General features: G+C 40.5%; 1 protein-coding gene across 4 annotated transcripts in view; it reads left to right on the top strand.

Annotated features, from left to right (window-relative positions):
* The window catches only part of shisal1b (shisa like 1b), a 64,282-nt gene that overhangs the window by 19,727 nt on the left and 16,997 nt on the right, over positions 1 to 27,558 (top strand). For 3 of the 4 annotated variants that reach the window (XR_015094629.1, XM_086074133.1, XM_086074131.1), the window contains exons 1-2: positions 1,926 to 2,178; positions 26,517 to 26,729. Coding sequence is in view for 3 of the 4 variants with exons in the window: in XM_086074133.1 (XP_085930259.1) it covers positions 26,663 to 26,729 (67 nt within the window). In the remaining variant the exon portion in view is untranslated. Of the gene's footprint in view, positions 1 to 1,925; positions 2,179 to 26,516; positions 26,730 to 27,558 lie in introns of those variants that run through there. The other variant, XM_086074132.1, reaches the window with a different exon arrangement.

The raw sequence follows: 27,558 nt of genomic DNA, 5'->3' as shown, positions 1-27,558 counted from the left end.
ATAAGTTGTATGTATAGAAGTGGGCGTGGCAAGTGGGACTTAGAAAAAGTTCAATGTCAGTTCCATTGAAAATGAATGGGGAAAAGTTGATATTTAACGTTAACTTGTGCGACTACTGTAAGTAATGTGGAATCAGACGATATATATATACTTTTTTGTAGCAAGTTCAAATTTGAACGGTGTAAATCTGAGTTTTTGCACTGTAAAAAAGTGAGGAGAATAAAATGCTATAATAATCATATTGAATAAAGGTTAGAAACAACATTAGTGGGAATGCTTTTCCACTACTATTATTGATCAAAGGTGGAAAATATTTTCCCACATAGGAAATAATAGAGACTAGTTCCAGGGTCAAACTGTCCCTAACTTAAACCTACAGTAAATATAAACAGGTCATTTTAATATTCCTAATCATTTTAAATTTGTTAGATTAGTTAACCACTGTACTGTTAAAAAAATATATAAAAATAAAACCTTGTCCTTGATAGCAGACATGTTTGGTGATGTTTTCAAATCTAGTCCTCTTTATTATTATTCTTTATACACATGTATTGAAGCTGCTCCCTCAATTGAAACAGATTTTGAGACAAATCCAAAGAAAAAGCAAAAAAAAAAGTTGATCCTTTCAAGCTTGCTGAATGAAGTTCTCGCATGGCGTCAAACAAAAATGTTGTTTTGTACGTTCGGATGTGAATTTTGTAAGTTCACCAATTCTGATGGTAACAAGTCAAAACGTCTTCTCACATTCTGGTTGAGACCACACAAAAGTGAGAACGACTCTCACATGACACTTCAGCACAATCAAAAGTAGTCAGTGTTTAGGTTATATAGCAGTGTAATTGTTCCTTCAAAATAACTGAGAATACAGCCATTAATAGCTAAAACCATGCCAACAAAAGTGAGTACACCCCAAGGTGAAAACACTTTTGCTTTACTTTTACTTTAGTCAGTGTCAATTCTTCAATGTTGTTCCATTAAAGGATATACTTAAAAAATAAATGAATAAAAAAATAAATAATAATTATATATATATATATATATAATTTTTTTTAAGAGCTCAGTATTGTTCATTCGGTAATGTCATCATCATTGCTCTCTCTTTTTTTTGTTTTTTTTTAAATTATTTTTTATGTGGGTGAGTATGTGTATGTGCGTGCGTGCGTGCGAGTGTGTGTGTATTCGTTAGTTCACCGAAAACCTATTAAAAAAATCCCATACCGTTCACCTAAACCGAACACCGCCGTCAGGAGACCCGAGGAAGGACCAAAGAAAAGAAAGGAAAGTGAAATCCAGCACTGACCAGACACCACCCACCGGGCCACCAACCAAAGTTCTTCACCAACCCCAAACAAAAACAAAAACAATTGTAAATCTCTCTGAAAAAAAATAATAATAATGATAATAATAATAATAATAATAATAATAATAATTTAAAAATATATATATATATATTTATGCAACCGATTATAATGATTTCAATTCATTTCAAAAGGAAAAATTTATTTGATAATATGCAAATAACGAATAGAAATCTTGCTCACAGAACAAACTAAACATACAAGCCAAGCACAGTCAAAAGATGTCATATTAAACACACATCATGGTCCATTGACTCCACTTTGGGCGCAGCGTGTGGCGGGAAAAAAAAATGAAAAAAAGAGAAACAGAGTGCACAAAATGGATTTCACTCAGAGGGTAAGTTGAACCGAGCTGCCAACAGGAAGTCTGTGGCCCTCGGGAGTAATGACGATTGAAGGAGAAGGAGACATACGATGCGAAATAAACAAGCGCTCACGCACTAAGGAGGATCTCCCTACAGTGTGCGACCACACCAGCTCTCTCTCGCTCTCTCGCTCTCTCGCTCTCGCACTTCCCCTCCCTCCCTCTCTCCCTCTCTCCCTCTCTCGCTCGTGTTTCATCTCACTCTGTCTTCTCTCTCTTAACTCGCCCGCCGCTTCTCACTGACAGATGAGGGAGACACCGCCGAGGAGGAAACTCGGGGGCGTGAAGAGTGCATTCGGTTCCTCGTCCGGCCGCCTTTTCCTCATGAGCGGATCGTCAAGTTGGCCCGGAACGCCGCTGAGGAGGAAGATGAGGAGGTTTGGCGCGTGAGGGGAGAGGAGCAACAGGGTGGCGTCAAGCTGCGAAGTGAGCCCCGCTTCTTCATGCTCAAGCAAGGTCAGCTGCGCATCACTCAACACTTCACACTTGTTATTATTTCCGCCTTGAAGTGATTGTTTTTAATTGAAAAGTGAGAAGGGAAGTTTCGTTTTGAGACTTTCTGCTGTCCAAAAAGTACATCAGGCATTCAGGTGGAGTCTCCCCTTTTTTTTTCTTTTTTTTTCTTTTTTTTTTAAAGGCATCACTTGGAGGCTAATAAGCAGGGTTGGCAGGAAGGCAGGCAGGCACCGCCGCCGGTGACTTGGAAACAGGCATGTGGGAGACGCTTGGTTGGATTTAGGGAAGAGAAAACAGGGGGGGGTCGTGGGAGGGAGGAAGGAGATTCCCTTTGTTCAGTCACACACACACACACAAAAAGAAACCTTCTCCTCGGTGAAATATTCTGCCCAGGGGCGGCTGCTGTCAGCTTTTATGATTTGCCGTGACTGGGAACATTGTTTGAGACTACGCTATTGCTGGCATGTGCATGAGATGGCTGTAACGTGCCTTCATCCATGCACGCCGATAAGACACACTCCCTGGATGACGAGCTCATATTAGTCACCGGGAGTAAGACTGCGTTGTCTGAAGAAGAACTGTTGCCCAATGTCTTCATGTCGCGGGCTACTCAACAGTAGAGAGAACTAGCCGATTATTAGGGCTCTTTTTTTTTTTCCTTTTCTTTTTTTAAAGCAGGTGAGGTCTTTATTTCTACAAATCGCTGGTGCTGGGCGGAATCCTCACATCTCCAAAATCCATCACTTTTTAAGAAATCAAAAATAACAGCATGTGTGTTGAGCGATTTAATATATCATTTAAGCAAGCGAGACATTTTGAACACTTAAATGGTCAATAATTTGTAAAAAAATAAATAAATAACAGACCCACATAGGGCCTAAACAATAGTATCGATTTGTGGGGAAAAAAGATGAATATGTCCAAGTTTGGACAGTAGAGGTTTTAAAACATTTTGCATAGATGAATAATTATCATTTAATTGTTGTGTATTATAATAACTAGGAATACGCAAATCTACAAGGCCTTATTTCAAAGTATCGGTAGTCGCAACGGTAGCCGATACTCTACCAAGAACCTAGTAATTAGAAATGAGAAGCATAGAAAATTGTCATTAATTTCATGCAATTTGAGAAAAAATGCTATATTGGCATATTTAGTCTTCCTTTAAAATTAACTGTATTGTTTTTTGGGGGGATTTTTTTGTGTCAAACATACTAGTAGTATCTGTAGTGTATTTGGTATCGGTGACTGCTCAAGAATTGAGTACTTGTACTTGTATTGGTCTGGAAAAAAAGTGATGTCAATAATGTCATCCAACGCATGTATCTTCAAATTTTGTAATAATTAAAAAAAAATCCCCCAAAACAATTTTTTTTTTATTGCATTTAGAATAAAACATTTTAAAATAAATAAATAAAGAGGTACATGCATTTTTTCAGACACCATAAATGCATGAAAAAATATCGGGCCGATACCCGGGCTTATTTCAAGGTTTTGGCCCTCTTGTGGCCATTTTGTGACAATTGCCATAAATTTCTTGCGATTTTAACGGAAAAGTGCTATATCAGGATGAATAGAGCTTTCTTTAAAATTTACTGTTTTTTTTGGGGGGGGGGGGGGGGAATTGTATGTATCAAAAGGACTAGTGGTATTGCTACTTGGTATCGGTATCAGTCTGAAAACAAGTGGTATTGAACATTCCTCATTTTGTTTTATGGTCTAGGTCGCTCACTGAAATGCAGATGATCACGTTCTTATTATTTCTAATGTTGGTCCTGCACATCACGGCATTAAAGTGGTTAGCACGTCGTCAACTTTACAGTTCTGAGATTCGGGATTCTTCCCGTGCTTGTGTTGGTTTTTCAGGTACTCCAGCTTCTACATCCTAAAAATGTGCACGTTACATCCAAACGCTTTATAAAAGCAATGGATTCGTGGAATAAATCCACTCAAGAAGCTTTATGTTCAGCTTTACAGATGCCACTCTCAGAGCAGCAATTATTCAGGGCACGGTGTTTATTATAGCAGATGCTGCCAGTTGAGGAACACGCCTCCTGACATATTCTAGAAATGCCAAACCTTCCATGTAAAGCCACTTTTTGCACTTTTAGCGAGCCTTGTAGCGGTTGTACTTTTACTGAACACAAAGCATTGGGTTGTCACAGCGTGCGGAGCCATTATCGTGCACGGTGCACGTTTAGACACAAAAAGAAGAAATATCGCACAATACGGTTCATTTAAGTCACGTGTGCGTCTGCCTTCCGCCATTGTGTTTATACAAAGACCTCTAAAGTAAAGAAGTAGCCCTCAAAAATGGACCTTCTCATGCCGGGACTGTAAACATGCTCGCATGTTATCAACTTATCGTCACTGTCGCCTGCGCGGGAGTGACTCAACACGCACGAGGTCATGCAGGTCGTGTTTGGCCATCAGTCATCGGCGGAGGCGTGCGTGCGTGCGTGCGTTGTGTCACCTTGTCTCGCACACGAGTGCGTGTCAAACCGCACATAAGACCACTACATCTGTGCTTGCTCCAAGGTTAATTTAGTTAACCAAAATGAGACTAAACTTACTTTGAAAAAAACATTTTTGTTCATGACAGAAAATGAAAATGAAAATGTTTTTAACTCATTCCCTCCCAGCCGTTTTCACTGAAGCCACCCCCTTCGCTCCTGGCTGTTTTACTGGATTTTGACTGATTTTGTAAGGCCAACGGAATATTGTTACATTGCTGTAAAAACATGGAATCTACCAAAAGAAAGATTAGAGTCTCTTCTTTCATCAGGAAAAAAGTTTTTTTTTTTTAAATATATATCTGTTTCCGTTTTGCAGCAATCATCATTAGAATATAGCTTCTTCAAGTTTCATCATTATTCACAAATCTGTTTAAAACACTGGGTAAAAGAGCTCTTTTGCTAATTTGCCACTATATTATGTCGCAAATATTCAAATTTTGTTCTCGTAAATTTGTGAGTTTTTTCTTACAAATTTGTCACTTTATAATGTCGCAAATATTCCCCCAAAAATTCCCCCTTACACCCTCCATCTAAAAAAAAAAATATTTTTATACGTGGCCCTAATACACCGTTGTACTTCACGTATGGCGCAGAAAAGAAAATCTGCCATTTGCGGTCCTTCTCTTCTTCTTTGAGCATTTCAAAAGCAGCTTCCAGCTGTTATGCGTGTAGCGCCGCCCTGTTGCTGTAACAACGCAATTGCAGCTAAAATGACACCCAACTTACTGCAACGCTGATCAGATAATAAGCGCTTTCATGATTTTATATAAAACTACAAATGTTTGAAGTGTAGCCAGCAAACAACAGTATTGTACGCTTTCTAATATTTGTCTTTCAAAACTAGTTATTCATTCATACATTTTTTTTTTACTGGAAGGAATACTAATCAAATGCAGAGGCGACGACGGTATGTCATCATGTGCTAAATACTGCAGAAGATTCACTTATTAACGGTCCTTTGTGGCAACCATAATGCTAATGTGGCCCCTGGATGAAAATGACTTTGACAGCCCTGTGAGTAGTCTACACATCCCACACGCACACACATTTTGATGGGAAGGCAGAGGCGAGGCGAGGCGAGGCGAGGCGAGCCGATGGCGTCGTGACCAGTGCCGTGGCACAAGCTATCAAGGTGAACATTTGGAGCGAAGAGCGCTTCACATACAGGAGAGATCATCACGGCGCTGATGAAAGACAAGACGTCACCGCGCCTGAATGTCAAAACCGCCACACGCGTGTGTTGAACGCCGTCTCACGGATCATCACGCTCCGACTAATCATGTCACAATTACTTGGAGACTGAAAATGAACAGTATAAATGCCCAATCTAATTTGCAATCAATGATTTGTTGTTTTCACATGTCAAATGTTTGTGAATGGCAGAAAAGACCCCCAATTTTTCGTATTTGTAATCGTACTTCCAAGTATTCTCTTAGCAATTAAACAATAACTGCCTCGTTCTTACACAAAAGGAGCAAAAAGCAGAAGGCGGAACACAGAGGCAGCGGCGCCTCGGGCTGTGAGCTAAACTTCGTCGGATTGAAATGCACAAGCCGACTGTAAGAAATCAAACTCCAGCCTACTGATTCTTCTGGAGAAATAAGATGTCAACATCAGTCTACCATCAGTCCCGCAAATTAAGACACACCGTACTCCCTCAACGTACCCAAGTGGACATTTGGAAATGCTAACTCCAGCAGCCTGCAGATAAAATATTGCAAACTATAAAATAGGAATCAAATCAAGTTGGAAGCACTCATTTTACTAGCCTTAGCACTTTTTTTTTTACCAGTCTAGTGCAGGTATATATGGACTATCATATAATTATAATATTGCAGTATTTACACAATAGAAGACTGAGCTTTTTGTTCTGAATGATCTTATTTATTAATCTCTGTAAACCTCAGTAAAACAAACTCAAAAAGCAAAATAACAGCACCCCATTAAAAACCCGGCTCTTCCGTCCTACTACTCATTATCTTCATGCCTTATATAAACATTTTCTTATTGCCTCCCACACAGCTAAATGTCATACGGCAAGAAAAATGCACGCGAAACGTCACCGCAGATGAACCGGAAAGTGCTCACAGGTCGGTGTAATTGCAGGGAAATATCAGCTGGAGGCGAAAGCCCAGGACAAAAATAATACAATAAACCATAGATCTTTATGGTCATTGTTACCGGACAATAATGGCATTGAACCAGGAAAGGAAGAAAGGAGAAACAGTTTGTGCGGCACATCATGAGTGCAGTTTGAGACAGGAAATTTTGTAAAAAAAAAATTAAAAAAAATTATCTTTAAGAATATCAGAAGACATCCTAGAGTTGTCATTCATAAATAAATAATAAAAATCAGATAATTACAGCATCCAGTGCTACTCACACTGGCGTATGTAAGGTGCGAATGTGTGGTGGTGGTCGGAGGGGCCGTAGGCGCCCACTGGCAGCCACGCTTCCGTCAGCTTGCCCCCGGGCAGCTGTGGCTACTTGAGTAGCTTACCGCCACCACAGTGCGGATGTGTGAGTGCATAAATAGTGTATCCGTTCTATCAAAAAAAAAATCAGGACGCTTCATAACACGTGCCTGTTTGTAGGTGGGACAGTGGCTAGTAGGGGTGGGAATCTTTGAATGTCTCACAATTCGATTCCGATTTTTGGGTCTGCGATTTGATTCAGAATCGATTTTCGATTAAGAAAGATTTTTTATTCAAAATGATTTGATTGACAATGATTTCTGCTTCAATCTATAGATGTGCAAGGAATCATAATGATCTACTCCAGTCTGACTCGCTAATGCTAATTAGCGCGCTGCTCGCGGCACTTTTATCACTCAAAAGAACGGCTCCACACTGCAAAAAAAACAACTTTTATTGGAATAACTTGATCGTGACTTTTTCTTTCTACTCTCTAATGTGGCTACAACTTAACAGTATATTAGACCGCTTGGAACCACACTGCCCCTAAGTGGCCAAATCGGGTACAACGTGAACAGCGCTCCAAATAAAGGCACACACAAACAAAGGCGATTCTGAATCGTACTAAATGAGAATCGCGATTCTTATGAGATTCGATTTTTTTGGCATACTCCTAGTGGTGTTAGCATGTCTGGCTCACAGTCAAAAGGTTCTGTTTCAAATCTTAGCTCATGCCAGGTTCTCTGGCCTCCTCCCACATTCCCAAAACTTCTTCTGCTGACTAAATTGTCCATAGTTGTGAGTGTGAATGTTTTGTTTGTATATATGTGCAAAGTCAGCTGGCAAATGCTCCGGTGACCCTAAAGAGGACAAGCCTTCTAAAAAAATAGATGAATGGATGCCAGTCTGAACTGCACTGATGGCGATTGCCGGGTCGTGAGCATGGTGCTGCCTAATTGTCTGAACTCGCAGTGACAAAGTGGCCTCATCACATCTCACGGCCGGTTTGGGGCTGATTGATGATACCGGCGGCCGCCGATTAATTATCTTCCGCCAAGTAAAAATAAACAGCAGCTGTTGTCATCGCCGATTCACACTGTACAGTCGCGTCTGCTTTTCCGTGCAGCCGTGCTCAAAAATGTACTCATTAGTTCGCCTGCTTTGTCATTTTTTGGGGTTCATGCCAGAGTTCAACCGCGTGTCTGTGTGTGTGCGTGCGCGTGTGCGTGTGTTAATATGAATTGATGACCACTTGCCAGAGCTGTATGAGAAAATGTGTGCTTGTTAGACAGCGCGAGGCTGAGTGATGGCGCCTTTGATGCTACTTCTCTTCCACATCAGATTCCGCCCATTAGATATAATCTAGCCAAGGGAATCTCACACACACACACACACACACACACACACACACACACACACACACACACACACACACACACACACACACACACACACACACACACACACACACACGCACACACACACGCACACACACACGCACACACACACACACACACACACGCACACACACACACACATCTCTCTATTTTAGAGGCAAAAAGCCAACTCCCAGTTCCAGTGTCCGCAGATGTTTTTTATGTGGCACCAACTACTTATTAGTATAGTACAGTACAAAGAAAACTACAGTACTATCACTTATTGTCCCATTTATTTTATAACAGCAAAGTTATACATAAATGAAAACTTGTATCAGCCACAAAAAAATATAGATTTGCAGAATTGGTCTGCTTGTTGCTAGGCAGTATTGAAAGGCTGCCTATTAAAAAGCTGATGATTCTGTTTCTGTATATTTCCTGTTAACTCGCCATGTGAAGTTCAGTGCTGGCATTTTCATTTAATTCATGATTGATGATGTTTGAATAGTGAGATTTATTATATATAGAGAAAATGAGAACACTAATTTGTCGCTACAGTAAGCAAAAACTCACAGCTTATATGACAACTTCCTGACGTTACTCGAGGCCACGCCCCTTATTTAAAGCCACACATACTGTATATGTACAACATATTGTTTATATGGCAACTTCCTGAAATTACTCATGAGGCCACACCCCTTATTTAAAGCCACACATACTGAATATGTACAACACAATATTTATCGTTGATTAAAAACACCTAACAAAGACGTTTTGTTTTTGGTGGAGCTGGAATGGATTCATGTCATTTCAATGGGGAATGCTCATTCGATTTGAAGTAAATTTGAGTTGGTCAAGGAACGTATTGTCGTTGAGTCTCGGTGCCAGTGTATTAAGGTTTTTTCAAGACTGATAAATGCTTAGTACAGAGGATAGAAGTAAATTTCCCTTACAAACAACATGGACTGCCAACTGACTGAGGTTTGCATGGTGGACTGTTCTCAAAAAAGTATTTATTAACTCTTGCAATACATATGACGTATTAATACGTCATAAGCGTCATAGTCGCCGCATACACGTGACGTATAAATACGTCATGAGCTTTTTTTTTATGTACCAGTGTACAGGAGGGGCTGGCGCAGCTTCTGACTGAAGGAATAGGCTTGATTGCAATGTTGTTGAGAACGAAACGGCCAGCAGGTGGCAGCAAGTATAAGATCAGACAGTATCACGCAAGGATTTTGTTGCAGAAGAAGAGAAACAGGAAGTTTAGATTGGGACTGGGAAAATGTTGGTTTGACAAAAAGCTTTTGTTCTTCGTTTTTTATAAAAAAAATTATCAGGAATTGGAATTTCGATCAAACTTAGCTATATTCTAACGCTGATAACTAAAGAACGGAAAGAGATAGAAATATACATATATACTTTAATCTTTCTTTTGGAATGTTTAGATAGCAATAGAACACAATATTCTGTGGACCTTGCAAAAATGCTGATTGCTGTAAAACGGAACCAGATAGAATTTTTTTTTTTTAAATACTTTTTTCCTGATGAAAGAAGAGACTCTAATCTTTCTTTTGGAATATTCCATGTTTAGATAGCAATAGAACACAATATTCTGTGGGCCTTGCAAAATCTGTCAGAAACAGCCAGGAGGAAAAGGGGTTGCTTCAGTGATAATGGCTGGGAGGGAATGAGTTAAAAAAAAAAAAAACAGCTAACAAGGCACTTTGGAATAATCAAAAATAGAAAATTAACTAAAATCCAAAAACAAGATTCATAGTGACAAACCAAAAGTGGTAATAAACTATTTTGAGGAAATCTGACTGATGACGAAAGAAGCACAAAGTACTGAAAAAGACAGAAAGAAACCATGGAACTTATGCTGCATTTGAGGAAGGTGGGAAGTCGGACTTTTCTGACTTCATACCAGGAAGTGTACACGCCCCTTTGAACTCGGAAACCTGAGTTGCAAAGTCGGAAAAAAAAAAAGGACATCCGACTTTAAATCTGACGTCACTTGACAATGACGAACGCCGCAGAGACAAAGATTGTGAATAGCAAAACATCATTTACACCATTATAAATATATTTATCTATTAATTTATTTATTTATTATAGCATTCATTTTGTTATTCAAGAAAAGTAACATTATGTAACCCAACGCGATTTCAACAAATTTTAACCAGAGCAGCAAACAATTTATCGGAATCAGCCATCGTTCTTGTTTACATTTGCCGCAAACGCTTTGAGATCGAAAAAAGGGGAAATGACCGACTTCCCGCCTTCCTCGAATTCACCATGAACATGAGAAAACTGACGAGATGACAAGGTGCACTTGGACAAGACGCGAGTGGCCGGAGAGAGCCCCCAAAGTTTATAGCTGAGAATTGATCGAATATTTACAAATGAATCTATAAAAGTCAGCAAGTCAGCGCTCATTTACATGCAGAATTTGTGTGTGTGTGTGTTGAAGCCTGCGAGCGTTTGCGTGTTTTCAAAAGGAGATGAGGCGTCGCTTTGTTTGATATGCGCACAGAATAATTAAAAAATCAACAAGCTGTTTGACCCGCCGGCGATGTTTGAGTAGCAGCGCCTTGTGCGCGTGTGCAAAATAATGACATTGATTCAGATTCTTTTGTCGTATTGACCCAGCGGAAAGAGTGAAATCACGCATGAAGGAGCATTCGCGGCCGGTGAAATGAATACTCGGGGAAATCAGGGGCTGAGCAAATATTTATAAGTCGAGCTTTTTTTTCTTTTTTTTTAAGCTCGTGTCTACTACGCTTGTCGTTCATTACATAAATTAGAAGCCATTGTTGGAGAAGTGTTCCTTTTTCAGCCTAATTGTGACAGCGAGGGGTTTGTTTCCGAGGCCAACAGCGCATCGATGTATCGGTGTGTAAATGTTTGCTTGACTCCGCCTTGTTCTGCCATTAGCTTGCCTGCGAGCACAACCCGTGTTTAACCTCCCATTGACTGCCCCCACCGGGACCCCTCATACATCATTGTTACGTCTTAGAGCTGCAAACAGATGCCCGCTGCTTTGTCCAAGAAGTAATTCACCGCCATTGTGAGGTTTCTTTTAATCTGCTGTTTCAATGTTGTATATACTGTACTTGAACGTGTCAACTGTCAGGCGGTCTGCGGGGGTTCCGCAACTCGTTTTTGCTGCAGTTCAAAACTTGAATCGCAGATGGCATCATCACTAAAATATGTTGTGTGACAAGAGTTTCCCCAATTTAGGTTACCAGTCCAGGCTGGACCACCAGGCTTTAGCAAGTTTACCGAGGGAAAGCCTGGTATCAAATAAGCATAAAGTGAGTGGCTCCTTGATTAACAGTAAATAAATGTGGAAGAAAAAAAAAAAGTTACTTTTTTTAGAAACTCAACCAATTCTTCAAAAATTTTACAATACACATTTGCCATGAAAAATGGGGATACATTTGTCAAATAAATTGCGGGGGGAAAATGGATAAAAATAAAAATATTAAAAACACTTGACAAAAAAAATTGATAATCCGCATAATAATTCACAGGCGGCGAACTGCAAATCGACTGCAGTTTTAAGTTGTAATATAACCTTTCACCACTAGATGGCAGACGTGGCTGAATTGCTCTTATGCGACATGGGGAATGGTATGCAGGATTAACTTTTAGTATATCAATAATAATGCAATTTTGAGTGAATTGATTTTTGCACACCAAAAAATAAAAAGCACAAAATGAGTTGTTCAACAGTTTTATATCGTCTTTGGTTTGTCATTTTTATGCGAGAGACCCCTCTGCACTGAGAGAAAAACGAAATACAGTATGTGGCTATTCTGTATGATTATTGTTCATAAATTTTAGCCAAAAATAAAAATGCATGGACAATCACACGGAATAGTCATTAAGAAACCTTTATTTACTTTTTATTTAATTGTAGAGTTTGACTGTTTTTGCCAAATTATTTATATGTCGGTAGCTCGCAAGAACAAATTAACAGCCTTGCCTTGTTTCAGCTAATTAGTGCACTCAATTTTGCCTCAGTTGCTTCAAGATTAATCCACAATTAATTTGGCTTACTTAGTGCTGTGAGAGTCAAAAAGCTCTCCGCGCACCGCTGCAATCTACAAACACAATAATAAACATTGTTCAATTAAAAAAACGCCATTAATAAGCATCTTTGTAGAGGCAGATTTGATTATTATTATTTTTTTTTTTTTTTTTTACCTTGGATTTCGTGTCGACGGGTTACATTTTAAGTCATAGCAAGAATCGGCTGAAAGGTCCTCTCTCTATATAAAGCCATTGATCGAAGTGACCTTCCCGGCAGAGGGGCCAAAGAAAGAAGCTCTGCCGGGAGGAAGGTGGGGGGGGGGGGTGGCTGTACAAGGGGTTAAGCGTCCATGTCAGACACTGGCTGCTGATTAAAGAGCCAAACGTGTCACTTTGGTTGAGCCTTTAGTCACCGCAAATCACTTGTTTTTTTCAGCTGAGGAGAGGAGCATGTCGAGGTAAAACACCTTTTGTGGATTCGAGGAACAACCTTAACATTTGGCCTTCTTTTCAAAGTGCTCTCACTTTTTTCCTCCCCCTTGCCCGCATTACAAGGCGATATAGAATTCACAGTGGCGCTGCTTCTGACAGAAAAGATAGCCGAATAACAAACAGTGCTTGTTTGCGACAGATGGCACTTTTGTCTTTTTTGTCTCTCTAAAGTCTTCGCCTGCTGTGCTGCTACATGCTGTGGTAAGTACAGCATGTATCAGGAATTCCCCTTTTACCAAGGCTGTAAACTGGCCCTGCTACGTGCGGCAAATGAGTTTAGCGCAAGGATTGCTAAAACGGGGCTGCTGAGATACACATTTACTGTATGCCGGGGTTGAGATTGCGACCAAAATGGTCGCTTATGCCGCCCGTTTTTTGAGCGTGTGCGAGGAAGAATTTCATCTGGTTGCATTCGTATACATTCTAATACAAGCAAAATGCTGGTTTATGCAAGATAAAATATTTTGCAAATATACTAACTCGTGTCACCGTCATGACAAAGAAATTATGAAAGTGTGCGAGTACATTTTGTGCCGGTGCGACCAACTGAGAAAGTTGGTAACAGCAGTGCTAAGATCACAAAAATATAGTAGCTTCTTTCACATTGATTTGATGTCATTGATGATGATTAAACATGCTAGCTGATAGCATGTTGGTGCTATGTGGCATAAAAAGTTGGGAAATGATTCTATGGACTCTTTAGTTTTCTATAAATTATGAACATTTATAGGTGAAATGTTAACCCCTTAAACCCTGGATGGATAATGTAACGACAGCCATTTTAGGGCCAGTTTGTCCATTTCCAGGGCTCCTTTAGAAAAATTTGTCTGATTGCTACAAATTTGAACCAACATTGAACCCTGTGGAACACCGTACATTCTGTTATACATGTCAATTCATATTGCGCATTACGCGTCCCACCACATTCTTTTTTTTTTGTTGCCCAACATTGTTAGTATGAAGGGATTACAGGGCTCGGAGATCTGCAGACTTGCGTCAACTGGTGGAACCCAGAGTTGGAAGTAAACATGGTGAAGCTGCATTTAGCTGTTATGCTGCACACAAATGGAATAAGCTGCCAAATGTAGATGCTTTTAAATCCAGGATAACACCATTGCTTTTTTTCCCTATTCTTTTGATTAAGGTCTTTTAAACATTTTTAAATCACCGTTTTTTTTCTTTTAATTATCTTAGGAAACCTCTTTACTCTAAATGTTTGTAAAGTTTGCTGTCTGTTTTAACATTGTCAATGTACGTTATTTTAGTCAATTTTGTAAGCTACTTTGGTTTTCTCTGCTTTGCTTGTGAACTTTAACTGCTGTTGGTTTATATTTATAGGCGTCTTTCCTTGCGCAAAGCACATTGAGTTGAGAACCCCTGAGACTGACTCACCGAACTCGTGGAGTTCAATCGAACCCAAGGTTAAGAACCACTGTACTAGATAGAAGCACTTGCACCACTTGGTGGGATGTATTGAGCTGTCGGTTTCAAACCCCTGCTCAACAGTCTTGTCAGTCCTATGCACAATGCGCCGTATGCACACAAAGATAATGGCATATATAAAAGCCTCAGTAATTCCTGAGTCATTATGACCTCAAATGACAGTTATTTCCAATTCACCACGTCATGCCAGCGCCCACCATAATCCTTCCCTGCAGTAATGACTAATAATAAACCCTTTTGCATAGTATTAGTCAAACTGCAGGTTGCTGCCATTGTTAATTGGCATAATAAAACTCGATTCACAGTCTGAGAAATGAGCTGAAGGGCTTTTATTTAAATTTTTTATGAGCACCGGTAGAGTTGTAGAAGAACAGGAAGTTATCATTCGCAAGTGTGCCAAAACGCCAGTCGAGGAGAGCTCACTGACTGGCGGGTCAAAAACAGGACAGCCTGATTCACGATGAATGCGAGATGGCAGGTGGGCCAACGTTTCCCGTAAGAATCGTCGTCTAAATAATAGCAACTGGACGCGTCTGCAAGCGCTGCCTTGTGTTTGCTTGTTAACAGGCCGTATAACAGGCGGCCAAAACGGCTTTATGAGTGTTATTAGTTCATTTGCTCAGAGGCTAGCGGGGGGTCCCTGCGTCACTGCAGGGAGGTCGCGTGGCCTCGGAAATGATGTGGAGGGGAAACCAAGTTGGATCCGGTTTGATTGTGTCCTTACCAATGTGGGTAGGTGGTTGGTTGAGCTGTTTGTGGGATGGACCATGTGACATCCCTGTTTCTGATTGGTTTAAAGCAAACTAGATTTGATTGGCTTTTTTTTTTTTTTTTTTTTGGTTCCACAATGCACATTTTTCCCATCATGCATGTGGTGGAGTTTCCTGTTTCTGGTTGTGTTAGAGCTCATCCATTGGTTGCTGGCAAAGACTGTAAGTCATGTGACAATATCAAACACCTTTGATGTTGTTTTGAGGCCAAAACTAGGAAAAGACTGATCTAAAACAGCTGGGATTACCACCTTACACTCGGTTGACCAAACATCTTCTTTTGCCTGGATAAGTCCATTTTTTTAACATCCTGTCAGAGCATCTTTTTTTCTTTTTAAAATAAATTCATGAAAATGTGCACCGTGTTCTTACAGTGCTCTCAAGTCGATCACAAGGGGGTGTAGGGGGGGGGGGGGGGAATAAGCTTTTTATTGTTATAAAAAGTAAAAAAAAAAAAAATAATAATAATCTTTTTACGTATCTCACTTCCTGAATGTTTCAATAATGTCCTGATGTGTTGGCGGGCCAGAACTTCAGCTTACTGGTAACGCTCAGTGCTCACAAACTGCAGGGCGCTAGTTCAATCCCCGCTTCTTTCATTTAATTAAAAAAAAAAAAAAGTTGATTGGGCTGACATATTTAAGATATTCTAAGGATATTACAATTGCTTTTTGGGAGAATCCAGAGAAAATGTTATTTTGAGTTAAATTTGAAAGCATACGAAGAAAACACGTTTTCAGTGTTTAGGTTAAGAATCCAGATGTTTGAAATATGTGATATATTATAGAAAATTATCATTTAAAAAAAATCTAACAACATAATATTACCAGTTTTAACATAAATAAAAAAATTAACTGGTGATGTGGCGTAGTGACCAACAGCTTAGTGCATTTGCCTCACGTTTCAGAAGTTGTGGGTTCAAATCTATCCTCGAGCACGCATTGGGGAGGTTAAGACTTGAAATTGTCTTTCGGCGCAAGTGTTAATGCTTTGTATGGGTACATTTTGGATGAACTTCTGGAACCGGATTATCTATTAAGATTTGTTTGCAGGTGATAAATGTTAGAGCGCAGCTCTTAGCTGTTAGTTGAAACAAGCGTTTGATCACAAGGGCATTCATATTCTCGGCATTAAGCGTTTGCCACTTCACAGCGGTTGTGCGTTGTGTAACTATACTTTACTGTGGTCGCTACAGGGGACAATAACAAAGATGATAAAGCTGCCGCGTTGTTCTCGCCGCAGCCTCGTATCTCTGTCCTCATGTCATAAGAATTTCTCCTGGGTTTTTTTTTCTGTTTTTTTTCAATTCCCACCAGGCTGTTTCTTTGGTGCTATTTTAAATCCCGGGTCAGGCGGATGACGATCGGGAACACTTCCGAGAGATATACCACGCAAGCCCCGACTGGGGTGTTAAAGTGAATCTCAGCAAACAATGGCGGCTTGTGTCTGTGAGATATTCTGCTGTCTGCATGCATCATAGATGACAATAGTCTGCAGGAAGCCAAAAAAAACTGCTTGTGTAAATATCGCAGTACCTCCCGAGTTCCACGACATTCTATTTGATTTCCCTTTGAGATCAATTATATTTGGAACAACTTTTTCCACAAGTCATTCGGGAAGACCATTTTTTTAAGGTCGTGGATGAGCTGGCGAGAGGCGGCGTGCGCTCAGGATTTAGATCATCAATGAATGTAGGGTGCATATTTTGGGGATGTGGACTCTGGAAATTAAGAGGAAATTGAGGGTAATTTATTTGACAATGTGTCATATAGTAAAAGTATAAAGGTCAAAAGTAGACATCCATGCTAGATTAGCTCTCTTTGTTCTATTTTTCACTTCCCTTGGGTTGTGGCGCGTATCTTAACTCAAATTTTGGCTCCCAACTCAAAGCCTTAAAATGAAGCAACCAAGCTCCTAACTCGAAGAACTCGTAAATTGGAGCACTTGTAAGGTTGCAAGATGAATTCATTCCTTGACGCAATTTGCAACACAAAATCATTGAAATGAATGGAAATGCAATTAATCCATTCTAGCCCCCAAATGCAGTTAATTTAGCATATTTTTTTATTGGTGTGTGGTTAAAAATACTATAGAATGTACAAACAAGCGAAAACAGACTGTAACATGAATACTGCAACGAACACAATGTGTTTGTTAGCAAATCACTGCGCAGTGTCTTAACATCGCTCATGTCAGTGACGGTTACAGCTAGCGCAGCTAGCCAGAAAATTCGTACACCCCCTGTTCTCAACGCTCAAAAACGCTTATACTAAATTAGTTAATTGTGCTCCTAAGTTTACATACCTTACGGACATGTAAACTTATAAGCACAACTGTACATTTACAAAAGCTAATGACAAAAAAAAAATGCTAGGAATCCACTAACACACCTGATTCATAATCAGGATCGTTATCAGGTTTCTGCAAAGCCTGCTGATTAGCTGATCATTAGATTCAGCTGTGCTGCAGGAGGGAAACATGGAAAACCGGCTGGATAGGGGCGCTCAAGGATCGAACTTGAGCACCACTGCTCTCGGGTATGTAAAATTATAAGCACTACTAAGTTCACTATTGAGAGCTGACCTTAAATTTGGTAAATTCCTGGTTATTTCCATTAAATTCACAGAATTTTGCAAGCCTTAAAGCAACACTAAGGAACTTTCAGTTTAGGTAGTTCATGCGGCGCCATATGGACAAAAGCGGTATCGTTATGTCTGAAGGAAGACCACATTTCCTATGAGGACAAGCTCATTGCGCCGTTTTTTTTTAGCCAATGTTGATCCTTGACTGTCCTTTCATCTGGGGTAGCTTTTGACATACGCTATAAAGCAGTCAGCACATTTGTACTTGTTTTTTTTGTGTAGCAGTGTTCCTACCATCCTCCTTAGTGCCGGTAAAAATGATACAGACCCCTCAGGCCATTGCAAAGGTACCAATCATAGCAGTTTTAAGTCGATATTTCATCAAGAAGAGTTAAGAAAATATGTTATTAAGGTTGAAAAGTTCCTTAGTGCTACTTTAACACCTCTTAACATGGCTTAGTAGAAGCAATTCTTCAAGTCATCCACATGGCTACTTCAACCCAATTGGTGTCTTTTCCGTCTTTTCTTCCTTCACTTCAGTCACCCTATCAGGAAAAAAAAGTGTCGTGAAAAGCCAAAGGCAAACCACAGGGCAAATCCCTCGATGCTGTCTGAAAAGAGGCCTAGTGAGGCGTGTTCGCGGCTCGTGTGTGTGTCGCGTGTGAACGTTTCAGTGTGGAATGTCAACCTTGACCGCTTTTGATATGCTTTTCAGTAGCAGAATTATTGCGGCTTTCGCATTTGTATCCAAGAAAACCATGTCTGTATTCTAATAAATCACTGCATGACCCCAAGTGGGTGTGAGCCACATGTCGGGACTCTCATTGATTTGTGTCCGCGATAGCTGCAAAAAAAAAAAAATAGCGTTTTGCTTATTTTCACGAGTGAAAATTGAAGGTTGCCTCCTATTATGAGAAGCCCGAGAAGTTGTGCATGTTTATGATTAATAAACGACTTCGACAAGAAGACGGGGAGCTACGGTTGCCACTATGCATCCTCCTGCGAATTGCTGGCTGCTGTAATTACACTTTCACTCTTTCATGGGATTGAATCGTCAGAAAATATAAAACCAGCCGCCCCCTCCCCCCCCCCCCCACCTGCCATGCATTTTAAATGCTGATTTGAATGGAAATGAGGTGCTGCAGGGAGACCATTTCATTGCAGGTAGTTTTCGACATGAAATATCAAAACAGCTGTCTTCGCTTACACGAGAGTAGATTGGAACAGCTGGATACCGCGTTTCACTTTTTATTCCAGAGGCAGTGAAATTTAACAAGATTGATTTTGAAGTCCAAGTATGTGCAAATAATGGAAATAGGAATAATCTGTTCAGGGGGTGGGCAGCACGTCTGCCTCGCCGGCTTCCTCCCACGTTCCGAAATCAGGCACGGTAGGTTAATTGATGGGCAAGGCGAGGCAAGCTTTCATTTCATACACAAGGCAACTCAATGTGCTTCGCTCAAGCAAAGACACAACAGCGAAAAGTATTTACAAACATAACCGCGGACGGCATTAAATAAAAGTAGCTTATCTAAAAGACTTCATATTGACAACACATAAAAGAACATTTTAAAACATTTAAAAGTAATGTCAAGAAATAAAAGTGGGTTTCTAAACTTACTGGGAAATTGATTTAAAAATGTTTAAAATACCTTAATCAAGGGGGGGGGGGGGGGGGCAAACATTTCAACCTGGATTTAAAAGCATTTACGGGCTGATTTAATTTCTGTTGGTAGCTCATTCCATTTGCATGCAGCATAACAGCTAAATGCTGCTTCACCATGTTTGCTTTGAACTCTGGGCTCCACTAAATGACCCGACCCCAATTGAAAGCTCTAAATTGTAGATGGGAATATGTGTGTTGTGTGAATGGTTGTCTGTCTGTATAGTATGTGGTATTGGAGGGGGAAAAAACAGAGTTTTTTGCTGGTTGGTGTGTTGGCTGAAAAAAACGATTTGGTTTTTATTTTCTTAATTTTTTTTAAGATCATGAAATTTGCAAAATAATCCCGAGTCAAACCTGAGCACTTGTGCCTCACTGATTGCATTTGACGAGGCAATGAATTGCTTAGCTTGTAGTCTATCCAATTAAAGAGGAAGTCCAAATTTGACAAATGTTCCTTTTCTTTTCATCCAAAATGTTATAATACGAAATTTGTATATATATATATATATATATATATATATATATATATATATATATATATATATATATATATATATATATATATATATATATATATATATATATATATATATTTTACGCTTTTCTTAAAGCATCAACCCCAGAATCACATACAGTAATAGTGCACATTCTAAAAATTTCTCTTTCTCTCTCTCTCTCTCTCTCTCTCTCTCTCTCTCTCTCTCTATATATATATATATATATATATATATATATATATATATATATATATATATATATATATATATATATTTCGTTTTTTAATTAAAAATAAAAACATTAAATTGTTGCAATTTGGCGATACATGTTTATTTGTTTGTTTTTACTGAATATCTATAATAAAGTATAAAGTAGATCCCCCGCCCCCACCCCCACCCCGATTAAAATTGCACCATGGCCCTCCAGTCGGCCTTGGCCAGTCACTGATTTGCCAGACCAAAAAAAAAAGTCAGCGAGGAGGCCGAATAGCTCCCTTCACAGTGACAGCTCTCAGCGGGTAGGAACACAGCAAACAGATGCGAGTTTTATTAGCATCCGTAAAGCTAACAAACCATTAGCGGTGTGAAACAGAAACAGGCCACCCGCGCAGTTAGGTGTCTGCGGTGCACAATAACCGAGCCCATTTATGCCGCCTCGTTGGCACTATGGCAACCCCGCTTTGTTATCCCCCTCCCCTCCTGTGATTTTTTTTTCTCCCTCCCCTTTTTACACTACTCGTTTTACTACAGTGCTAATTAATTGATGTTGCACTCACGCCTCGTATCTGTCATGACGTAAATGTCTCCCAGGCAACATCAAGCCACCAGACCAAAACAATCTGCCGCCTCTGGTCTTTATTTAGAATATTTGATGTGGAAAATGTATTCGGCCGACTGATCATATAAAATGTCACTGTCGGGGCCCTGCTTGCTGTGCATGTCGCTAATGATGAAAGAAAAGGAAATATGAACGTTTAATTACTTTAATATTGTGGATTGTGTAAGAGCATATATTTCTTTCTTTTTTAGTTTTGTGGATGCTTCATGTGCAAGAAATTTGTTTCTCCCCTCCAAAAGTATTGGAACAGAGGCCAGTTTCTTTATTTTGCCTTGGAGTGAAATTATTACGATATGACATTAAAAGATGAATCTGAGACACGAAATGAATGATTCCTTTTTTTAATGACACGTATTTAGAAATTCGAAAATAGCGCCTCCCACTCATTTTTCATAACGTGACTGGCTGTGTGTGGATTTGGGTTATGTCTGTGAATACTATATTGGAGCCATTGAGAACTTGGGCTAACTCCAATGTTGTCATTTTGCCGGGGCGGGATTTATAGCTTTATGGCTGCAATAAAATCTGGAGGATTTATATCTTGGTGATTGATAAGGCAATGACTACTTTTTTTTTTTGGATGCTTGGTACATTTCAGATTGGTTTTTATTCCACATATAAAATCATCAATATTTTGTGAAATATGAAATGAACATTCATTTATAGTAACATGCAACCCAGTGCTCAAGCGCGGCTTACTTTATGAATAATATCTGAACCTCACCTTCGGGGACGTTTTGTGCGGTGCAGATGAAGGCTGGGGTGGATCTCATTTCTGCAAAGCTCTGTTCTCAGGAATTGGCCTCACTGTTCCAATACTTTTGAACAGGAGAAGACATATTGTGACATTGTACCGATGCTTGAAGTGGAACGCTCGCCTGACTTTGGTTACTTGGAGTGTACGTTCAGTTCCCACTCACGATAGTGTGAACGTGAGTATAAATGGTTGTCTGTCTGTACACGCGCAAACCAGCCGAGCGTGTAGTGACACCTTTTACCCCGATATCTCCAGCTCCTCCACACGACCTTGAAGAAAATGGATGTCTGGCTATCGATTATTGCTTATTCACTGTGTCGTTGCTAAAATTTCCTGACAGCGCAGTGAGTGCTTTCCACTCGACCGCACACAACCAGGAGGATCTTTGCATGAGATCATGCCTGTCGGTGTCCTTTCGGTGAGCTCATATCCTTAATGGAGCGCCGCCGCCGCCACGTTTAAGTGACACTGTTAATGCCCTCCAAGTGAACGATACCCACTTTTGTCTAATGACAGTTAAAGGGAGCCTCGATTAGTCACAGTGCATTGCATGTCGTGGAATACTGATTAGTGATTGGATATGAGCCCAATACAAGAAATTTTGAAACCACTTTTCACACACAATAAATGTTAAAGTTGAAATCAGTTACATGTGACCTCACTAGTCTCAACATGACATCCTGATTAATATTACATTTGTGGAATACGAGTTATGAAGCAAAATCCAGCCGTTTTTTTTTCCATCTCAGGGGGGGCGGCCATTTTGCCACTTGCTGTCGACTGAAGATGACATCAATGTTGCTCAAGGGCTCAGGCAACGACCAATCACAGCTCACCTATTTTCTAAAGCTGCGCTGAGCAACATTGGTGTCATCTTCCGTCGACAGCGAGTGACAAAATGGCCGCCCCCCCTGAGATGGTTAAAAAACGGCTGGATTTTGCTGCTTAACTCATATTCAATTAACGCAATAGTAACCATAAAACCATATTTAAACTAGTGGGGCTGCATAGAACACATTACTGTAAAAAAAAGAATTGGCGCGTCCATTCGTTTTTGTTTCGAGGGTACGGGACGAGTTCCATCGTAACTCATAGAAATTTCGCTTTTCAATCAACCACCAAAATGACTATTGGACAAAATCATACTAAATTCTCGTGTGTTTAATACTCAGTTCCTTGCTAGTATATTCATAAATCCACCTCCGTTACAAAATATTAATATTCAACATGCAAATGCCGTGATGTGTTATATCGGTTTTAGCATGTGTCCCCCACACACACAAGATGAAGTGGCCCTTCTTGTCCTTTCATTTTCCTGCTTGGCCCTCAGTGGGAAAAAAAGTTTGGACGTCGCAGATTTTGGATTTAGGGCCTTTATGGCTCCGGTGTGGTCTGCGACGAAAACGATGATCATCGAGTCACATCATTGTCTCTCCGCTCCGTGTGCTCCAGGTGGTACGAAAAGGTCAAGGGTCACCTCTTCCCCGTCTGAGGCTTGTTTGCAGAGACGCGAGAGCAGAAGGGCTGCGTTTAAAGATGGCTGAGAACAAAGCACTGCACATACACGGGGGCGTGTACCCGGCACGTGTTCCGACAATGTAGCATAACATGCATCAAACATCGATTGTGCCTGTGACGTTGGTAAACTCGACGTAGGGGGGGCACGACTGCAAAACGGCTCTCAATCCAAACGTAGGCGCGAGATATTAACAAGCTCCGAGTGTGTAAAACAAAAGCGTGCGGCTCATTTATTTGTCTGTATTGCTCACTTGTGCAAAGAAATATTAAGTGGCCAATTACGGCGGGTGCCGGCGAGGCTCTTAAAGGGGGGGGGGGGGGGGGTGGCATTCTGCCAGAGGTTTGATTAAGGAAGGATTTGGGGCTGACAAAAAGCCTTGTGTTGTACATCGGTGTGCAAGTTGTATGTGTTGAAATATTAAGGTCAGCGTCTGACAAGAGACTACTTTGCTTTCTATAAAAGATGATTAATTCATCGCAGCCAGCCTTTTAGTTTTGTCACTCGGAGCGTCGTTATTTATCAAATTCGCAGCAGAAAAATGCATTACATTTTGGTGAAAATTGGGAAATAAAATTCAGACAGAATCATTTAGTTTTCTGTTTTTCAGATCCAATGGAAATCTATCCCTACCTCAAATGGAAGTGGTAGAATCTCAGCCTCCTAATTTACAAGCAAACAAACATATTGCTTCAGTTTTGGGCGGGGATGGCGCCGTCACAGATTTCTAAGATGGCATCGGCCAGATTGATAATTGTGATTCACTCAAGGGCGTTCTTCGCATGATCAATCGGGACATTCTGTACAATACTTCAAGCTGATTGGACAATGTGGCTTCTTGTGCACGTCTGTTTTGACCAATCACAGCAACGGATGAAAATATCGTCTTCGGTCTCGTCTTAGAGCGAAAAAAAAAAAAAAAGCCCAAACATTTTTACCAGATAAAAATGCATGAAGCACCTCTCGCTGTTCAACATTCAACAAGCAAACGGTGGGTAATTCTGCGAGAACAGAATTAATTGCAGCGTCCATTCGTCTATGTTACGTTTGTTTGTTTGTTTGTTTTCCCTGGCGTCGGCGCTTCCTGGTTTCATCACAGCTGCATGTCCCGCCCTAAACAACGCCTGATTGGTCCGACCTAAAAAAAAGGTCGGTTGCGAACGTATCAGCAGGAGCGGTATAGATGAATTCTCAGAGTATTTTTGAACAAATACCGTGAGAATTCAAGAATTCAGCTTGCTGGCAAGGTTAACAGATTTCAGATTCCAGTTAAGCTCCACCAGCATTTTTTTTTTCATATTCTAAAATATATTTTGATATTATTTTGTCAGCCCCCCTATGTATTGGTCAGCACCTCTTTAGCCCCAGGGGTGGGGGTGAGAGGGGGGGGGGCTCCTAGCGCTGCCCTTGGTTTCCAATCGTAAATTCCATCATTCTGCAAGAACCAGGATGTAGCCGAGAACGGATAAGCACAATTTAAAAAAAAAAAAAAAGGTCCTGTACATTTCATATGCTGATTTTAATAAGATTCTATCCTAAAATGCTTTAATTAATGTAAAACTGCCATTTTGTGTCTTCCTGGAAAACGTATATTGTTTTGTTTTTTTTACGTTTTGAAACGATAAGTCAAGGTGAAAGTCGGTGTAGTTCATATATAGAACTATGATGGATGGATCGCTACATGGATAGATAAACAGATAAAGAAAGAGTGGGGGGAAAAATATCCAAAATGCCACTGTAACAAGTCTCCCGGGACGTCGGCTGCCTGGCTTTTAGGGGAAGGAACTGCTCGTCTAATCTAGCGTGCTTTTTCAATGTAAGAGAGCACGAGGCTTTGTGTGTGTTGAAGCCATCAGCTCATATTCTTTTGATAAAGCGATACGCGGGAGCTGGAACAGGTCGAACTTTAATTTCCTTCAACATGCTCAATTAATTAGCTACATTTTTCATTAGCCTTCCAAGTCATATATATTTATGCAGACGTACTCCACGTTCTGCTGCTGCTGTGAGTCTTTTTTTGTAACTCATAAAAATGATTGTTTTGTTCAAGTACATTGGGGGGGGGGGGGGGGGTTAAATCTAAATCACAAAATATGCAAATGTTACCTTCTCATTCCTTTGACCACCAGCCAAGACTGTAAAAAAAAAAATAGAAAGTGGCTTTTGTGGCCTCCTAAAAATATCCCCTCCGAGAAGCTTTTTAACTTCCTGTCTTTGCTCTCATCGTTCTTAACTCCCCCCGCCCCCCCCCCCCCCCCCCCCCCCCGCGCGATGGTGCGCTCCAAAGCAAACCTCCACGCCGCGTTTACTCGTCTGACTCCACATGGAGCTTTTTCTCAGGGCACACAAACACGCAGTGACGAAACGGCGGCAAGCGCTGATGCAACACAGAAGTTTAAAATAAAAGTCGCCCCTCAATTATTCACAAGTCGGGTTTACAGTAAGTACAGTGCACATGGTTGGAGGAAGCACTTTTCTCGTGATGCTCCCCTGCAGTTACTGTACACGTGCCGAAGGAGCACGTTGTGAGAAATAGTCCTTAAATATTCTGAAAACGGAAACAACTTATACTTTAGTATAATACTTAGAGGAAAAAGTTTTTAAATTATCACCCCCCCCCCCCCACGCTTCACACACCAATCAAATATGTGTACTGAAGCTAGCCCTCATTTGTGCTTTCAACAAAAAAATATTGCAGCTCTGCTTACCTTTTTGATTCAACATAATAGCAAGGGTGTCACATCAGAGAGAGGTGTTGGTGTTTCAGCATGATAGCGTTTTAGCTAGTTGGTGAGTATGGTAAGATTCTATCCGTCACTTTAAAGTGGCTCTGGATCTTCACACACCCTAACTGATAACTGTGTAGGAGAGAGTTATTATTAGGGGTGGGAATCTTTGAATGTCTCACGATTCGATTTGATTCCGATTTTTGGGTGTGCGATTCGATTCACTGCCCCTAAGTGGCCAAATCGGGTACAACATGAACAGCGCTCCCAATAAAGGCGCACACAAACAAAGGCAAGACAGTATAAAATCATTTAGATCAAATCGATTTTGGGACATTTAAAATCCATTCGGAATCGTACTAAATGAGAATCGCGATTCTTATGAGAATCGATTTTTGGGGCACACTAGTTATTATGCGTTACATTATATTTTCAGATTTAGACAGATCAAAGATTTACTGGACTGTTTAATTTCACACTTCATTATAACTATTTGTATACAATAAAATATATATATATATATATATATTTACCATAGCATGCCTTGTTTAACTTTAACTGTCATCCTGCTGTATTACACTCATACGCACTCGGGAAGATTTGAGAACAAATCGCAGGCACTTACTGCCACCCAGCATGTGGTCAATTCCAAGAGAAAGACCAAACAGAATATCCTAATCTCCTTTTTGTCTTCTTCCCATCAGGGGTCCTGACTTCCACCCGTAGCATCATCATCATCATCAAGCATGTGAGAGGAGCTCTCAGCATGCACAGGATGACCACATCCAGCTCAAGCTGAAGCCTCCCTGCCTCCCGCAGCCTCCCTCCTTTTCCACATGACCGCGAGAAGATGACTATCACCAGTCGGCAGTCCTTGAATGTCCTGACGGTCATTTTCCTGCTGCTGTCCACTGCAGGTCTATACCTTTGCTTTTTTCTTCTTCTTTTTTTTAAGAATGAGCAGAATAATGGGAAGTTGCTCTTGAAATTTGCAGTTTTGAGGGATTTCCCATTCTGAAAAGCTTGCAGGTGGGCTGGAGCTTATTCCAGGTGATTTTGGGTTCAAACCATGTTAGCTAAAAAACATTTTTTAACACTTTCAATCATTTAAATTAATCTCCAATGTTTACATTTTAACTTTGACGTCCCTAAAAATGAGGCTTCAAAATCATAAAAAAATCGAGCTGCTGTGTGCATGTCCACCTAATGCTTGAAATAACTTCTACCACATGCTACTTCATCCAGCATCATTTTTATGCCTGCACATCATCTCGACATGTTTTAGGTGTGAAAATATATCAATTTAAAGACTTTGGTAGCTGGAATATATCCCACTGTAACGTCGCAAAGCTTTCCATGCTGCCACAAGGGGCCGCTAACCACGAGCTAACTCGTGAGCTAGCCACCAGCTAGCTTACGAGCTAACAGGCTTGCAGGCTTCCTTACTGGCAGAAAGCTCATTCACAGTGTCATCTCCTCGCTTAAGAGGTTCAATAACAAAACCGAGCTCTTCTGTCAATCGTGGCATCCAGTGATGAGACGTTTTCGGGGTGTAAGAATAGCTAGCGAGCTAGCTAAGTGTGCAATGTAGCGATAGCTTGCAATTCTTGATTGTGCCAGATAACTTCTGATGCGAACAAAAAGGGGTTTGAGTTTTTAGTGGTGGAGGGGGAACACCCTTGGCAGACACCCAAGGGCCCCAAAAAGAAAATCCATCCAGGAAAACGCAAATAATGTAAAAGAGTT

The sequence above is a fragment of the Leptonotus elevatus genome, chromosome 4, assembly GCF_054856555.1.
Source record: "Leptonotus elevatus isolate MCC_2025b chromosome 4, RoL_Lele_1.0, whole genome shotgun sequence".
Taxonomy (NCBI): Eukaryota; Metazoa; Chordata; class Actinopteri; order Syngnathiformes; family Syngnathidae; genus Leptonotus; species Leptonotus elevatus.
This window is presented reverse-complemented; position numbering and strand designations above follow the sequence as displayed.